The sequence below is a fragment of the Myxine glutinosa genome, chromosome 2 (assembly GCF_964187855.1).
Source record: "Myxine glutinosa chromosome 2, kmMyxGlut1.1, whole genome shotgun sequence".
Classification (NCBI taxonomy): domain Eukaryota; kingdom Metazoa; phylum Chordata; class Myxini; order Myxiniformes; family Myxinidae; genus Myxine; species Myxine glutinosa.
Window position 1 is genome coordinate 44,352,105 of NC_136262.1, and position 17,256 is coordinate 44,369,360.

The window sequence follows — 17,256 nt, forward strand, 5'->3', positions numbered from 1 at the left end:
TCCCAGTACCTCTACTGCTGCATCAGCGGACTGTTGGACAACTGTCAGGTCATCCATGAAAGCAAACATTGCTGGCAACCTCTGACCAGGGGCTAGCTCCACTTCTTTCCCATGTCCACTCACCGCACGTATCAACAACTCCATAACCAGCACAAACAAAATCGGGGAGATGGTACATCCCATCGGGATCCCCACTTCCAACTTCTGCCACTCTGTTACATAGGACTGTGTCGCAAACCGCATTCAAAACTGATCATAATATGCCATTAAAAAATCCCTAAATCTCCGTGGCACCCAAAAGAAATCCATGGCATACCTGATCAAGGCATGCGGCACTGACCCATATGCATTCTCCAAATCCAGCCATACCACCGCCACATCCTCCCTTTGCCTCTTTGCCTCCTGTAACACTTGCCAGACCATTGCCGAGTGTTCAATGCATCCTGGTGATCCTGGTATTCCTGCCTTCTGCACAGAACCATCCACAAAACCATTCCCTCTGATGAAGCCTGAGAGCCGTGCCGCAAAGACACTCATCAATATCTTCCCATCTACATCGAGCAATGATATTGGTCTAAACTGCTCCAGTGTCACAGCCTCCTCCTGCTTTGGAATATAAACTCCTTCCACCCTAGTCCATTGACTGGGCACCACTCCTTGCCTCCATACCACCTTCAGAGCCTTCCACAGATACTGCTTGATGCCTTCACAACTGTTAAACACCTTGTATGGCACTCCACTTGGTCCTGGAGCCGATGCCGCCCGTGCCTTCCTCAAAACTGCCTCAATCTCAGACATCTTTGGCTCTGATAAATCAAATGGAACACCTGGCTCTGTCGGTCTCACCAATCCTTCGATGTCCTCCACCACTTCGTTCTTCCTTGTGTCTGCATACGTGACACGCAGGTGACCTTCCAACTCTTCCTTTGGTACCTTCAGTACACCAAATCGAGACGGCTCCAACAGATCCTTCATCAACTGAAAAGGCTTCTCAAAGAACCTCTTTCTCTTCCTCTGCCTCTCCTTTCTTCGCCTCCTCATCGTTTCTACCCTCTTCAACTTATATGTTAGTTACGTGGTTTTAATTTAATCAATCGTACCAACTTATGTTATAACTTCAACAATATATATATATATATATATATATATATATATATACTAGCTTGGCTCGGCTCGCTACGCTCGCCTCACCAAGCGTCGATACAAATGAAGTTGAAAAAAAAAATTTCCCAAAAAAAATCCTCAAAAAAAAAAAAAATTTGGAAAATTTTTCAAACAAAATACCCTTAGGACATACCGACGGGAGAGATATGTGCATTCCAGAAGTTTGGTACGATTTCACAAAAGTTTGAGAAAGTAGTTCAGTGACAACACAGGACAGGACAGACGCTGCACAAATATATATATATATCAGAATATAATTTCAGTTCTCCAGCCTAATGAGCGGACGTAATGACGTCACCGCCACGTGCGTACGCCTTGCCTGTCAAGCTCCCGGAAGAGCCATCTGACAGTGCGTAATTTCGATCTTAGTTCAGATACTATCACAAGTGCATACAAAACTCACTGTTACCGACTTGGTTTCGCCCTTGTTGGGGCTTCATCAGGGCAACGCAGTGAGACCTGTAGACACTTGTTAATCTGAAAACCTTTCGATTAGAAACCAGTCAAGCGATTCCATATTGGTTGGAGAACTGAAATTATATTCTGATTGGTTACTCCCGACCGCATCCAGGTGACTCCATATAATGAGTGTATACCAGAGGTAATGCACCGTGTGGCAGGCTGTGCTTATATATATTACACCCCAATATATATATTAGGGTGTGTCACTGCATCAGGGACAAAACCTGAAGGTGGTCCATTTCTTTTGCTCACCTTCTCAATTAAGCCACTGAAGGAGAAAACACCACAGACAAATTTTCATTTGAGTAGCCTTTATTTAGGGTCGTGCACCCACTACAAAGTTTGCACACTACATACAACCAATATTCTGGGATTGGTTTCCCCGTACTGATTTAATTTCAGGGAAAGTAACTCGATGAAAACAATGTCTGGTTTAACACTCTTAATATTCAAAACATATATAATTATATATATATCTGTGCAGTGTCTGTCCTGTCCTGTCACTGAACTACTTTCTCAAACTTCTGTGAAATCGTACCAAACTTCTGGTATGCACATATCTCTCCCGTTGGTATGTCCTAAGGGTATTTTTTTGAAAACATTTCCAATTTTTTTTTGGAATATTTTTGGGAAAAATCTTTTTTTTTCAACTTAAGTTTTCAACTTCAATTGTTTATAAAATGTGATATCACGTATATTACAAATACATTTGTGCAAAATAATTGTTTGAATTATGATTGGTTTAAACCATGACAAAACGGCAACTCGGGTACAGTCATTTATCTATATATCGACACATCTGGGCAGTGTCTGTGTTGTCACTTAACCCCTCCCTCAAACTTTTGTTTCCGTGGTTGTGAAGTGTTTTTAATAACGTTGTGGTGGTTTTGAATCACGTGGTGGTGAGGTATTTTGAATTATGTGGTGGTGAGATGTTTTTAAATGACGTGGTGAGGTGTTTTTAAATCACATGGTGGTGAGGTGTTTTTAAATGACATGGTGGTGATGTGTTTTTAAATCACATGGTGGTGAGATGTTTTTAAATCACATGGTGGTGAGGTGTTTTTAAATCACATGGTGATGAGGTGTTTTGAATTAATTGGTGGTGAGGTATTTATAATTACGTGGTGGTGAGGTGTTTTTAATTATGTGGTGGTGAGATGTTTTGAATTAGTTGGTGATGAGGTGTTTGGAATTACGTGGTGGTGAGGTGTTTTTAATTATGTGGTGGTGAGGTGTTTGAGGTGTTTGGAATTACGTGGTGGTGAGGTGTTTTTAATTATGTGGTGGTGAGGTGTTTTGAATTAGTTGGTGATGAGGTGTTTGGAATTACGTGGTGGTGAGGTGTTTTTAATTATGTGGTGGTGAGGTGTTTTGAATTAGTTGGTGATGAGGTGTTTGGAATTACGTGGTGGTGAGGTGGTTTTAAATTTTGTGGCTGTGACGTGTTTTTATTACGTGTTTTATGGCTGTGAGGTGTTTTTAATTTCGTGGCTGTAAGGTGTTTTTATTACGTGTTTTAGGGCTGTGAGGTGTTTTTAATTTCGTGGCTGTAAGGTGTTTTTATTACGTGTTTTAGGGCTGTGAGGTGTTTTTAATTTTGTGACTGAGGTGTTTTTATTACGTGTTTTAGGGCTGTGAGGTGTTTTTAATTTTGTGGCTGTGAGGTGTTTTTAATTTTGTGGCTGTGAGGTGTTTTTATTACGTGTTTTAGGGCTGTGAGGTGTTTTTAATTTTGTGGCTGTGACGTGTTTTTATTACGTGTTTTAGGGCTGTGAGGTGTTTTTAATTTTGTGGCTGTGACGTGTTTTTATTACGTGTTTTAGGGCTGTGAGGTGTTTTTAATTTTGTGGCTGTGACGTGTTTTTATTACGTGTTTTAGGGCTGTGAGGTGTTTTTAATTTTGTGGCTGTGACGTGTTTTTATTACGTGGTTTTAGGGCTGTGAGGTGTTTTTAATTTCGTGGCTGTGAGGTGTTTTTAATTTCGTGGCTGTGACATGTTTTTATTACATGTTTTATGGCTGTGAGGTGTTTTTAATTTCGGGGCTGTGAGGTGTTTTTAATTTTGTGGCTGTGACGTGTTTTTATTACGTGTTTTAGGGCTGTGAGGTGTTTTTAATTTCGTGGCTGTGAGGTGTTTTTATTACGTGTTTTTGGGCTGTGAGGTGTTTTTAATTTCGGGGCTGTGACGTGTTTTTATTACGTGTTTTATGGCTGTGAGGTCTTTTTAATTTCGGGGCTGAGGTGTTTTTAATTTTGTGGCTGTGAGGTGTTTTATTACGTGTTTTAGGGCTGTGAGGTGTTTTTAATTTCGTGGCTGTGAGGTGTTTTTAATTTCGTGGCTGTGAGGTGTTTTTATTACGTGTTTTAGGGCTGTGAGGTGTTTTTAATTTCGGGGCTGTGACGTGTTTTTATTACGTGTTTTATGGCTGTGAGGTGTTTTTAATTTCGGGGCTGTGAGGTGTTTTTAATTTCGTGGCTGTGAGGTGTTTTTAATTTCGTGGCTGTGAGGTGTTTTTAATTTCGTGGCTGTGACGTGTTTTTATTACGTGTTTTATGGCTGTGAGGTGTTTTTAATTTCGGGGCTGTGACGTGTTTTTATTACGTGTTTTATGGCTGTGAGGTGTTTTTAATTTCGGGGCTGTGAGGTGTTTTTAATTTTGTGGCTGTGAGGTGTTTTTATTACGTGTTTTAGGGCTGTGAGGTGTTTTTAATTTCGGGGCTGTGACGTGTTTTTATTACGTGTTTTATGGCTGTGAGGTGTTTTTAATTTCGGGGCTGTGAGGTGTTTTTATTATGTGATTTATGGCTGTGAGGTGTTTTTATTACGTGTTTTATGGCTGTGAGGTGTTTTTAATTTCGGGGCTGTGAGGTGTTTTTATTACGTGTTTTATGGCTGTGAGGTGTTTTTAATTTCGTGGCTGTGAGGTGTTTTTAATTTCGTGGCTGTGAGGTGTTTTTATTACGTGTTTTATGGCTGTGAGGTGTTTTTAATTTTGTGGCTGTGAGGTGTTTTTAATTTCGTGGCTGTGAGGTGTTTTTATTACGTGTTTTATGGCTGTGAGGTGTTTTTAATTTCGTGGCTGTGAGGTGTTTTTATTACGTGTTTTATGGCTGTGAGGTGTTTTTAATTTCGTGGCTGTGAGGTGTTTTTAATTTCGTGGCTGTGAGGTGTTTTTATTACGTGTTTTATGGCTGTGAGGTGTTTTTAATTTCGGGGCTGTGAGGTGTTTTTATTACGTGTTTTATGGCTGTGAGGTGTTTTTAATTTCGTGGCTGTGAGGTGTTTTTATTACGTGTTTTATGGCTGTGAGGTGTTTTTAATTTCGTGGCTGTGAGGTGTTTTTAATTTCGTGGCTGTGAGGTGTTTTTAATTTCGTGGCTGTGAGGTGTTTTTATTACGTGTTTTATGGCTGTGAGGTGTTTTTAATTTCGTGGCTGTGAGGTGTTTTTATTACGTGTTTTATGGCTGTGAGGTGTTTTTAATTTCGTGGCTGTGAGGTGTTTTTAATTTCGTGGCTGTGAGGTGTTTTTATTACGTGTTTTATGGCTGTGAGGTGTTTTTAATTTCGGGGCTGTGAGGTGTTTTTATTACGTGTTTTATGGCTGTGAGGTGTTTTTAATTTCGTGGCTGTGAGGTGTTTTTATTACGTGTTTTATGGCTGTGAGGTGTTTTTAATTTCGTGGCTGTGAGGTGTTTTTATTACGTGTTTTATGGCTGTGAGGTGTTTTTAATTTCGTGGCTGTGAGGTGTTTTTAATTTCGTGGCTGTGAGGTGTTTTTATTACGTGTTTTAGGGCTGTGAGGTGTTTTAAATTACTTGCTGGTGAGGTGTTTTGAATTACTTGGTGGTGAGGTGTAATCGTCCCAAACCGAATTCAGCGATCGACCGGGATTCAAACCCAGAATCCTCGGATCCCAAGCTGGCACCCTAACCTCTAAGCCAAAACGAGGCTTTAGACAGCAAACTATACGCAATACAATAATGTAATGGTGACAAGAAACAGTGTGTATCGGCAAGGGATTATATAATGCTTCGGTGTTGGGGGTTCTCGTGAAACTTACAAAAACGAGGATCACCTATTCTCTTGCAAATAATTAATATTCCATTGCACAGAGCAAATAATGCTTGACGCTTGCACAAGATTCAAAGCGAGATGTCCATCCATTACAGGCGCATCGTGGAGAGCGTCGGTTGCATTATTTTCGCAATGTCCATGAAAGTACCTTCGTAATGGTTCTATCACAGCGACTTTGGTTTAAAGCATCACAGCACTCCATGGCAACGCTACAACTGCCCGGAGCTCTTTGTGTGTATAGCGCTGCCATAATTGGCTGCCTCATGGGAATCAGGGAATGAATGCCCTTTTGCCATGAATTTGAGGAGACAAGTTAATAATGTGGAGCCCGGATAGTCACATGTTGGTGGCCCAGGGTGTGTTTGCCTGAAGTCATTTCGATAAAATATAGTGCTATTAGCTGATGAAAAAGCCCTCAAACTTGTTCACGTTGCTCTTGTGAAAATGAAGCACTGTTGGTGTCACATTTCGAGTGCGGTACATTGATTTGGTGACCACAAGTTGTTCCCGCGGACGCGTTGTGGTGACAGTTCATCACAAACGCCAATTCCTTTTCCTTTTGTTTTCTCATGTGTCGTCTCCCTTCTCTCGATTTTTAAAAATTTAAATCGTTCGGGAGTAAAAACAAAACCTGAGCAGGCATGCTGCCGACATGGCCGACAGGCCATGGTCTCAACTAGTGGGTCATGACTCATGTGAATATGTACCTGAGGTAGACAATTCTGAAACGAGTCATGCTGCCATTTCTTAGCACAGTTCACCAAAATTGTGCGTTGACAATGCTCAACAGCAATGCCAATGTATTGCAGTAGTGAAAAAATCGTTCCCGGGATCACATCACACGGATTACGCAATCACCTCGGGTTAGGTCAAGAATTTCTAGAGGGGGGGTTGGTGGGTACCTGGCAGATTTTTTTTTTTTTTAATTCAACCCCTCAAGAAAATAATTGAAACAAAAAATCATGTTCAGTTCTTGGTGTATTACTTACAATTCATTACAATCATACCAAAAATGTTTTTACACAATCTTCATTGCACTGGACCTTTAAGCTCCAGTCCTGCTTCTTCTTCTTCTGGGGAAGGCGGGCTTTTAAAACCAGCATCTTCATGATTAAAAGGGGACTAATTTTGGTTTCAAGAAAATCTATTATTACCTTACTGCCTTTATCATTTTTTATTAGTTTATACAACAACACAACAACATGCATTTTAAGGCCATGTTCCCTGCTAGAGCGGGGGTTAGCCTTGTGGTCCCCATGACCATCTTCTCCATTTTGCCCTATTTTCTGCATCTCTCCTTGTTAACCCCCTTGCCCACATTTCTTCTTCCACCATCTTTGGCCAAGTCTTTCTCGGTCTTCCCCGTCCTCTACTTCCTTCTACATTCATTTCCATCACTCTTCTCAACCAGTCACTTTCATCCTTCCTCAACACATGACCAAACCATCTCAACCTGTTCCTCTTCACAACATCAGGCTCTATTCCCATCATTTTTCGCAATTCATCATTTGTCTGCCACTCTCTCAACATACTCCGCACATCCATCGAACCATTCGCATTTCCACCCTTTCCAACCTTCGTTGCTGCTCTACGTTCATTACCCATGTCTCGCTCCCATAAATCATAACACTTCTCACACATGCAGCATACACCTTTCCCTTCAGCTTCAACGACACTCCCCTCCTCATCAGCACGCCACTCAGTTCCCGAAACTTCTTCCATGCACATCTCACTCAAGCAACCGTTGCCGAGTCTGATCCACCTTCTCCATTCAGCATGTCTCCGAGGTAGAAAAATGTTTTCACACCTTCCAGCTTCACGCCGTCTGCAAGATCCAACTCAACATTTCCTCCATCTGCAGCTCCCTCTGTGCACACCTTGCATTTGAATGAAGCTGCCACACTGGTTAATGACCCTTTCAGACCACTACATTTTTGATGAACCCACTCAGCGCACATTGTACATTGAATGGAGTTCACTCCGACACCCTTCCTGCACACAGCACATGGCCACTTCCCAGTTCTTTCCACCTCACCACATGCTTTACCACTTGCCATCACCTTCGTCTTTCCGATATTCACCTTCAGACCTTTTGTCTCCATACATTCCTTCCACTTGTTCATCTTTTCCTTCAGTCCATCCATACTTTCCGCAATCAACACCAGATCATCTGCATACAACAACTCCCACGGTAAACCCTCCTTTATGTTCTGAGCCAGCACCTCCATCACAGCTACAAATAGTAGTGGACTTAGTACCGACCCCTGATACACTCCCACCTTCACCTCAAAACTCACCACTGTTCCCGTCCTTCGTCCTTACAGCTGTGCGCGCTCTTTTGTGCATTGCCATCACTACTCTGATCAACCATTCCTCCACTCCTAACTTCCTCATTGCTTATGACATAAGGAATCCTTTAAAATGAAGTGTGACAGATACACACACACGGACAGATGGACACTTCTCCTTTATAGTAAACACTAAACAGTGGCTTAGCACTCAATGTGTTAACACGCTTAACACTTTTTTGTGTGATTAATGTTAGCTCTTTCACGAGCCTCGATCTTGTATCCAAAAAAAAAAAAAAGTACATTGGTGTGTGCCCTTCCTCTTGTGTTTTCTTGCACCCTTATAGTTCCCAACGACCTATTTGCTGAGAATGATACATGGAGAGGTTTTTATGATTACCTAGCGAAGAAGCATCCTGCTGTTCTGACTCCAGTTGGCTTCGCGATACTCTCCGGCCAAGTGAATGCTACCTTAACTGATGGTTCTACGCTGGTGGAGCTCACAGGTAGGTGGAGGAGGATGGATGGATGGGGTGATGATGAAGGAAATGTATCTACATGCCATTATCACAAACCAACACCCAAAATAATGATGAAAACACATCAGCCTATGGCCTGCAGTGAAAAAGATCAACACAAATGAAAGAGCGTCTGTGTGTGTGTGTTTGTGTGTGTGTGTGTGTGTGTGTGTGTGTGTGTGTGTGTGTGTGTGTGTGTGTGTGTGTGTGTGTGTGTGTGTTATATATATATACAGACTTGGCATTTAATATGGAATTTTTTTTTTTTCTTGACTTGGGTTTACTTTCTTAACTCAGTGTATCAATCTGGTGAGTTTCTTTCACACTTTGGTGATTATTTGTTAAAAGAACCATGTCACTGATTGTCTGTCGCAGCAAGAAGTCAACAACAGGATTATATCACAGGTGGCGTGGCAAAATGTACGGACAGGTGCATTTGATGATTGGCTTCACAGTCGGGTATACAAGGGTTGTTGCGTTCTGTATTAGTGGAAAACAACTGCTGCACGTCTCCAAAAGTTATTGCCGCTTCCTCTGGAGATGGTCCGTCAACTCGACAATGCTGTTTGTCATTTAGTGGTGGCTTTACGAAATTACGGCATGAAACAGGGTGCTATTGCTCGGCAGTATGGCATCACTCAAGGTCAGGTGTCAAAGATCCTGAAACAAAATGCTCAGAGGGGTGTCCCTACTCCAATACCGAAGACAGGACGTTCCCGCAGAACCACAAGGAGGGATGATCGCCAGCTGCACCGGTTAGTCCGCAATGGCCATACCAAGTCAGCTAATCGGCTTACGGCTTAGTGGCAGCAACTGACAAATGTGCCTGTATCCAGAAGGCTAGTCAACCAACGACTGGTTCAAGCAGGCTATCGTGGCAGGCGTCCCCTGAGAAAGCCACGCCTGACCAGCCAACACCGCCAGCGCCGATTGCAGTGGGCCAGAGAGCACCGTCAATGGCAGCCAGGACACTGGAATCACGTGATCTTCAGTGACCAGTCTAGATTTCTGGTCTATCGTCATGATGGCCGCGTCCGAGTGCACAGACAAGTGCATGAAGCCTACAACAAAGATTGTATAGTGCCAAGAGTCCAAGCTGGAGGTGGTGGGGTGACCGTTTGGGCTGCTTTTCATGCAGGGGGCAAAACTGACCTGGTTGTTCTGAATGGAAACCTGAACCAGTTCAAGTACAGGGCCATTCTGGAAGAAACATTGCTTCAATTTGCTCGTGCAGCCTTTCGAGGAAACTTTGTCTTCCAAGATGACAATGCACGGCCTCATCGTACTCGCATGATCCAACACTTTCTTGCTGACCGTGGTGTAGAGCATATGGAGTGGCCTGCCATGTCCCCGGATATGAATCCAATAGAGAACTTGTGGGCAGAATTAAAGCGTCAAATCGACCACTTGGACCAGCAGCCGACCTCTGTGCGTGAATTGCAGCAGGCTATTGCCACTGCATGGCAAGCGATTCCTGTCCAAACCTTGGCAAATCTCGTGAACAGCATGCCTCAACGTGTACGTGCTCTCCTGAATGCTCGTGGGGGTTACACGAAGTACTGAACTGTAATTTTACTGTCCGTAATCCCAGTCGTAATTTAACTTTTGTTTTTGTTAAAAAAATTTTTGGCTAATGTGCAAAATAAAGAGATACTTCTGGAAAACGTACAGAAGTATATATACAGTATATATATACAGACTTGGCATTTAATATGGAATATTTTTTTTGTGGGGGTGAACTTACTTTTCAAGATGTCTTAGAACCAAAAGTTCATTGGAATTATGTTGAAATTATTCTAGATTTTGTTAATGTGACCTTTAAAAGAAACAAAAACCACATTTGACATTTCAAAACAAATAAATTGATCCTTGAAAGTGATGAAAACTGATATCAGTGACCAGTCTAGATTTCTGGTCTATCGTCAAGATGGCCGCGTCCGAGTGCGCAGACAAGTGCATGAAGCCCACAACGAAGATTGTATAGTGCCAAGATTCCAAGCTATATATACAGACTTGGCATTTAATATGGAATATTTTTTTTGTGGGGGTGAACTTACTTTTCAAGATGTCTTAGAACCAAAAGTTCTTTGGAATTATGTTGAAATTATTCTAGATTTTGTTAATGTGACCTTTAAAAGAAAAAAAACCACATTTGACATTTCGAAACAAATAAATTGATCCTTGAAAGTGATGAAAACTGATATCGAACTCAATTCATGGACAGTACTGTGTTAAACTTCTGTACGTTTTCCAGAAGTATCTCTTTATTTTGCACATTAGCCAAACTTTTTTTTTAACAAAAACAAAAGTTAAATTACGACTGGGATTACGGACAGTAAAATTACAGTTCAGTACTTCGTGTAACCCCCACGAGCATTCAGGAGAGCATGTACACGTTGAGGCATGCTGTTCACGAGATTTGCCAAGGTTTGGACAGGAATCGATTGCCATGCAGTGGCAATTGCCTGCTGCAATTCACGCACAGAGGTCGGCTGCTGGTCCAAGTGGTCGATTTGACGCTTTAATTCTGCCCACAAGTTCTCTATCGGATTCATATCCGGGGACATGGCAGGCCACTCCATATGCTCTACACCACGGTCAGCAAGAAAGTGTTGGATCATGCGAGCACAATGAGGCCGTGCATTGTCATCTTGGAAGACAAAGTTTCCTCGAAAGGCTGCACGAGCAAATTGAAGCAATGTTTCTTCCAGAATGGCCCTGTACTTGAACTGGTTCAGGTTTCCATTCAGAACAACCAGGTCAGTTTTGCCCCCTGCATGAAAAGCAGCCCAAACGGTCACCCCACCACCTCCAGCTTGGAATCTTGGCACTATACAATCTTCGTTGTGGGCTTCATGCACTTGTCTGCGCACTCGGACGCGGCCATCTTGACGATAGACCAGAAATCTAGACTCGTCACTGAAGGTCACGTGATTCCAGTGTCCTGGCTGCCATTGACGGTGCTCTCTGGCCCACTGCAATCGGCGCTGGCTGTGTTGTCTGGTCAGGCGTGGCTTTCTGAAGGGACGCCTGGCAAGATAGCCTGCTTGAACCAGTCATTGGTTGACTAGCCTTCTGGATACAGGCACATTTGTCAGTTGCTGCCACTCAGCCCGAAGCCGATTATCTGACTTGGTACGGCCATTGCGGACTAACCGGTGTAGCTGGCGATCATCCCCTCCTTGTGGTTCTGCGGGGACGTCCTGGCCTCGGTATTGGAGTAGGGACACCCCTCTGAGCATTTCGTTTCAGGATCTTTGACACCTGACCTTGAGTGATGCCATACTGCCGAGCAATAGCACGCTGTTTCATGCTGTAATTTCGTAAAGCCACCACTAAATGACAAACGGCATTGTCGAGTTGGGTTTTAGGGTGACATAGTTCCGAACCCGAAGGATCGGTAACCGACACGATTTCAGTCTTCGAGGCCGGCCGATAGGCACAGTGTGACCAGAAGGGACGAGGTTCTCCTGACCACGTGGCCCTCGACTTGGTGGGGTTTGTCCGCACAATGTGGGCGCATCAGGATGAACTTTAGCCTGGGAGCGTTTGGGCGCGAGGCGCGTTTGGGCGCCCCGGTCTGATACTGCCGCCCACGCGCATAACAACGTGTGACTGCACGTGGGTCCCGGCGGTCCCACTGGCCTAGCGCTACCATGTTTAGACAGCAAAATCCGTCCCCGGGCACCGGCACCTACTCCCGGAAGTTTGAGAGAATAGCGGCGCCAGACACGGTAGGACACCCGCGGAGCCCCGGCGGACCAGGGACGCGCGAGCCTACTCGTTAGCGTGCTACGGCGGAATCAACGGCTTCGGCCACGGCCAGGTCGATACTCGGCCCGGCCACACCGGAAATGAACTGGTTCGACACCCGCGCTAGAGAGGTCGCGGGCGACTGAGATGTATTAACAAATTAATTAATTAATTTGAGACGTCCGATTTCTAGTGTTTGGAAATTTGGAAGAGCTTGACCCTAGCCTTTCCCTTGCGAGGGCAAGGAGGAACTTAACACTTAACACTTAAGCTTAGCTTGAAGTACGTCCTGACCAGCGCTCACGGCGGGACGGCAAGGCAACCAGAAGGGACGAGGTTCTCCTGACCACGTGCCCCTCGATCTGGGAAGCGAGAGGCGTTCCATTAGTGGACGCGCCCCTCACGCCCGACTTTTGGGCGGCCCCGGCAGGCCGTTTGTTTTGACGTTCCGTGACAGGCCCCGCACCTCCGGGCCGACCAGGCGACCGGAATGAATCCCGGTGTCCCGATCCGAACCTTCAGAGCGGGCCGGCTGGGGAGTGACTGGCACCCCGTACCTGCACTTTCCGTCCCTGCTACCATGCTACAACATATATGTACCTTGCCACACACACATGTATGTAACTCGTCACTCTTGCTGCCAGATCTATAAAGAGCGGTCAAAAATACCGCTTCCTCCCTTTTCAGGGCAGGCACATCGTTCGCACCTCACAGTTTCCTCTCCCCACCACGCCGCATGCACCTGCACTGTCACATCATACTGACCACCAGCCCCACCCCTTCCTACCTGTATCAGTATCAGTACACGTCCATCAACGGTACCCAAGTAAGTGAATAGCCGAACATAAACCCTGAACTTAATTCTTCCCCTTCTCACCTATTCCTATCTCCTTTTATCGGAGCGTGTCTGATGGGCCCATGTTGTGTGTTAGATAATTAAGATTGCAGAAGGGTTTAAGCGATAAGGTGGTTAATCTTTTTGGGTTAATTGTAATTGTTAATTGTGCCTTTATTTTTGGTCATTGTAAATGTGTTGCTCATTATATGTTCACAATTTTTATTGTCATTGGAAATACTTCTTGCAAAAACCTTGGTAAACAGGTGTTTCCAACCTGCCCGTTCATCTCTTTTCATACTGACTCGATTAAGGTGTACTATTAATAGACGGAACGTTTTACCCCAACTAATTTGGCTCTATAACTTTAGCCAGCACATGCATGGCAGTTCGCTCGGCTGCACTTCATTAAATAGGATAAGTACGTATTGAGGACACGATCCTCGGTTCGGTAGGCCACGTCACCCCCAGTTAAATAGTGTCAGATGGAGAACCCTGGGAGATTTGGCCGTTTGATTGACATTCTTGGTTGGTTAGCAACCCGCCAGACCACGGTGTTATCTGCAGCCTGTGGCTTCAGGACTTGAAGTTTGGAAGGAGCTTGAGAAGTCCCTTTGTCGTAAACCCCGAAACCTGGATCCTTTACAATATATTCACGTACCAAATGCTTCTACTTCATTGGCTTGTCTGGCAAGGGGTTACTGTATTTCGACAGTAATTACAGCTCATTTGAAGATAAGTTACTACAAGTACCCACGTGTTGCAAGGGACCTGTTTCAGTAGAAGGCTGATGTGAAAGAGGTGGTGGAGAGAGGGAACGCTGCGGCCTGGCCAGGATTGGCCAACTTATGTAACTTACTGCGGGTGTAACTTATGAAACTAAATTTCCGGAACATATCAAGGAGTTTTTTCTCGTTCATGTACTTGGGTTTTTCTCTCACAAATACTTATTGTAATTTGTACACTGACATGATTTGCCTTTTGGTAATGAAGCTCTTCTGTTCCATGTCATGAATCAGTCTTTTAGTTTGGCTAATGCTCTGATCAAAACTCTCTTCTTTATCAAATCAAAATCTTTATCAAAGCTATCAAAAAAAGCTTAATCAAAGCTTCAAAAGCTATCTTTATCAAAAATTCGCTTCCTCACTCTCTTTGCACTGCCCTCTCTCCACCCCACCCCCAAGGAGTACCTCTGGCTATGGCTTCCTCTCCGCTCCCACCTTTTGTTGTCCCCCGTCGCTCAGCGGAGCGAAAGGGGGACTATGGCTTTCCCCTCCGCCCGTGTGTCCGTCCGTCCGTCCGTGCGTGCGGGCGTGCGTGTGCGTGCGGGCATGCATGCGTGCGTGCGTAAGCGAAGGACCGCATTCGAATTTGGTGTGGGGGTGCAACTTATGTCAAAATCCAAGATGGCCGCCGCCATGTATGTCTGATGCCATGTATGTCTGAACCTTGTAACCTGCATATCTTGAAAAATAAGCGAAGTACCAACTTATAATCTGGTGTGTGGGTGTATCTAGGCATAAGGAAGAAGGCTATTGAAAATTGGGTCGCCACGTCAAAATCCAAGATGGCCGCTGCCATGTATGTCTGAACCTTGTGAGATGAATATCTTGAAAAATAAGCGAAGTACCAACTTCTAATCTGGTGTGTGGGTGTATCTCGGCCTAAGGACGAACGCTATTGAAAATTGGGTCGCCACGTCAAAGTCCAAGATGGCCGCCACCATATATATGTCTGAAATTTGTGAGCGAAATATCTCGAAAAATAAGCAAAGTACCGACGTCTAATCTGGTGTGTGGGTGTATCCAGGCACAAGGAAGAATGCTGTTTAAAATCAGGTCGCCACGTCAAAAGCCAAGATGGCCGCCGCCATGTATGTCTGAAACTTGTGAGATGAATATCTTGAAAAATAAGCAAAGTACCAACTTCTAATGTGGTGTGTGGGTGTATCTCGGCATAAGGAAGAAAGCTATTGAAAATTGGGTCGCCACGTCAAAATCCAAGATGGCCGCCACCATATATATGTCTGAACCTTGTGAGCGAAATATCTTGAAAAATAAGCGAAGTACCAACTTCTAATCTGGTGTGTGGGTGTATCTAGGCACAAGGAAGAAGGCTGTTTAAAATCAGGCCGCCACGTCAAAAGCCAAGATGGCCGCCGCCATTTATGTCTGAAACTTGTGAGATGAATATCTTGAAAAATAAGCAAATTACCAACTTCTAATTTGGTGTGTGGGTGTATCTCGGTATAAGGACGAACGCTATTGAAAATTGGGGCGCCACGTCAAAATCCAAGATGGCCGCCACCATATATATGTCTGAAACTTGTGAGCGAAATATCTCGAACAATAAGCGAAGTACCAACGTCTAATCTGGTGTGTGGGTGTATCTATTGGGTCGCCACGTCAAAATCCAAGATGGCCGCCGCGATGTATGTCCGAACCTTGTGAGATGAATATCTTGAAAAATAAGCGAAGTACCAACTTCTAATCTGGTGTGTGGGTGTATCTAGTGTTACATATTTATGTGAATGTATGTGAATTACTATTCAGGTCTTTGCTTATCAATGTGTAGTCGATTAAAGGTTGTTGTGATTAAAGGGTCAGGAGCCCTTCTGGGAAAAAGGAAACCGGAAACGGAAGAAGAAAAGACACGAGGTCCGGGAGAAGCGACGATTCTTCTTCTTCCTCGCCGAGCTCGGACGCGAGCGGTATCGATTGAGCAACGTAACAGAATCGGCTTTTAAAAGCCCGTCTGGCGAGAGGAGTTACCGGGACGTGTAACTACCCTTCGACACGTCAGGTCACCGTGGGTTCGTGCACGGAACCAAGCAGCCGGCACAGTTCGCCTCACCGTCTACAAGGCCGCGTACGGGTCGCACCTTGGGCCGCGCGCGCTGGGCAAGCCGCGTGTTGCTTTGCCTGCTTTGCTGTACCCGCTTTGCTTGGCCAGGAGGTGCGCGCTGCAGCTGTTGTTCCCGGTACGGGACGTGCCCGGTGAAAGCACGTCAGGAAGGGTCCGTTCAACCGCCCACTTGCGGAGATCGAACTACAGGAGTACGGAGACATTGAGAGAGACATTGACCATGGAGGGAGTCGGGAGTGGGGCTCACGTGAGGAATGTATAAGATGGCCATCTTAGAGTTATTATAGATGAGTTTACATCTTTGTACTATTGATTGCTGATTGTGGATGGTTGTTGATTGCTCGGGGAATATATCATTGATTATTCCGGATCCTTGGTGTGGGGTTTCTTATTGATTGGAATTCATATTGATTGCGTTACGAAAGCGCATAAATAATAGATCTTTCTGGCGGAGTTCCTCTCACGGTCCGGGGGTCACCGAGACCAGGTAGTCACCGAGAGGACCACGTAACAGAATTGGGGGCTCGTCCAAATTACGATTTGCGGATTCGCAATTGGGTCTACGTCCGGGATTTAAAATTGTATAACATAATAAAATAATAGTTTTTATTAATTCAAATTTATTAATTAATTATTAATTGGTAAATTTTTGAGAAATTGTGGTAAAGTCTTGGGTGAAGGTTAACAGGTGTTAACGATAGTCACCATGGCGTTTGTTGCACAGAACTTTGCGGTAACACCTAGTGAGGCACAGTTCCGAGCGTTACTAAAAGCGGACCTCTTGAAATTGGCCAAACATTTTAACTTGGAGGTCCAAACTAATTTGAGGAAGGCAGAGTTGCAGACCACGGTGATACAGTCTATGGTGGGATTAGGAACATGGGACGAGTTAGCCTGGCAGTGGCTACCCGAAGAACCAGAAGACGTTGAGCTCCGGAAACTGGAGTTGCAATTACGGAGCCAGGAACGGATTAAAGAAGAAGAAAGGAAAGCAGAAGAGAGGAGAGAAGAGAAACAAGCAGAGGAAAGGAGAGTGGAACGAGAACTCCAGGAAAGGTGAAAAGAAGAAGAAAGGAAAGCAGAAAAGGAAAGAGCAGAAGAAGAAAGGAAAGCAGAAAAGGAAAGAGCAGAAGAAGAAAGGAAAGCAGAAAAGGAAAGAGCAGAAGAAGAAAGGAAAGCAGAAGAGAGGAGAGAAGAGAAACAAGCAGAGGAAAGGAGAGTGGAACAAGAACTCCAGGAAAGGTTAGCAGAAGAAGAAAGGAAAGCAGAAAAGGAAAGAGCAGAAGGAGAA

General features: G+C 44.4%; 1 protein-coding gene across 1 annotated transcript in view; it reads left to right on the plus strand.

Annotated features, from left to right (window-relative positions):
* The window catches only part of LOC137422386 (CUB and sushi domain-containing protein 3), a 1,172,941-nt gene that overhangs the window by 1,136,029 nt on the left and 19,656 nt on the right, over window positions 1–17,256 (plus strand). Inside the window, 1 exon segment of the mRNA XM_078772588.1 lies at window positions 8,342–8,500. Within this exon segment, the coding sequence (XP_078628714.1) occupies window positions 8,342–8,500 (159 nt within the window).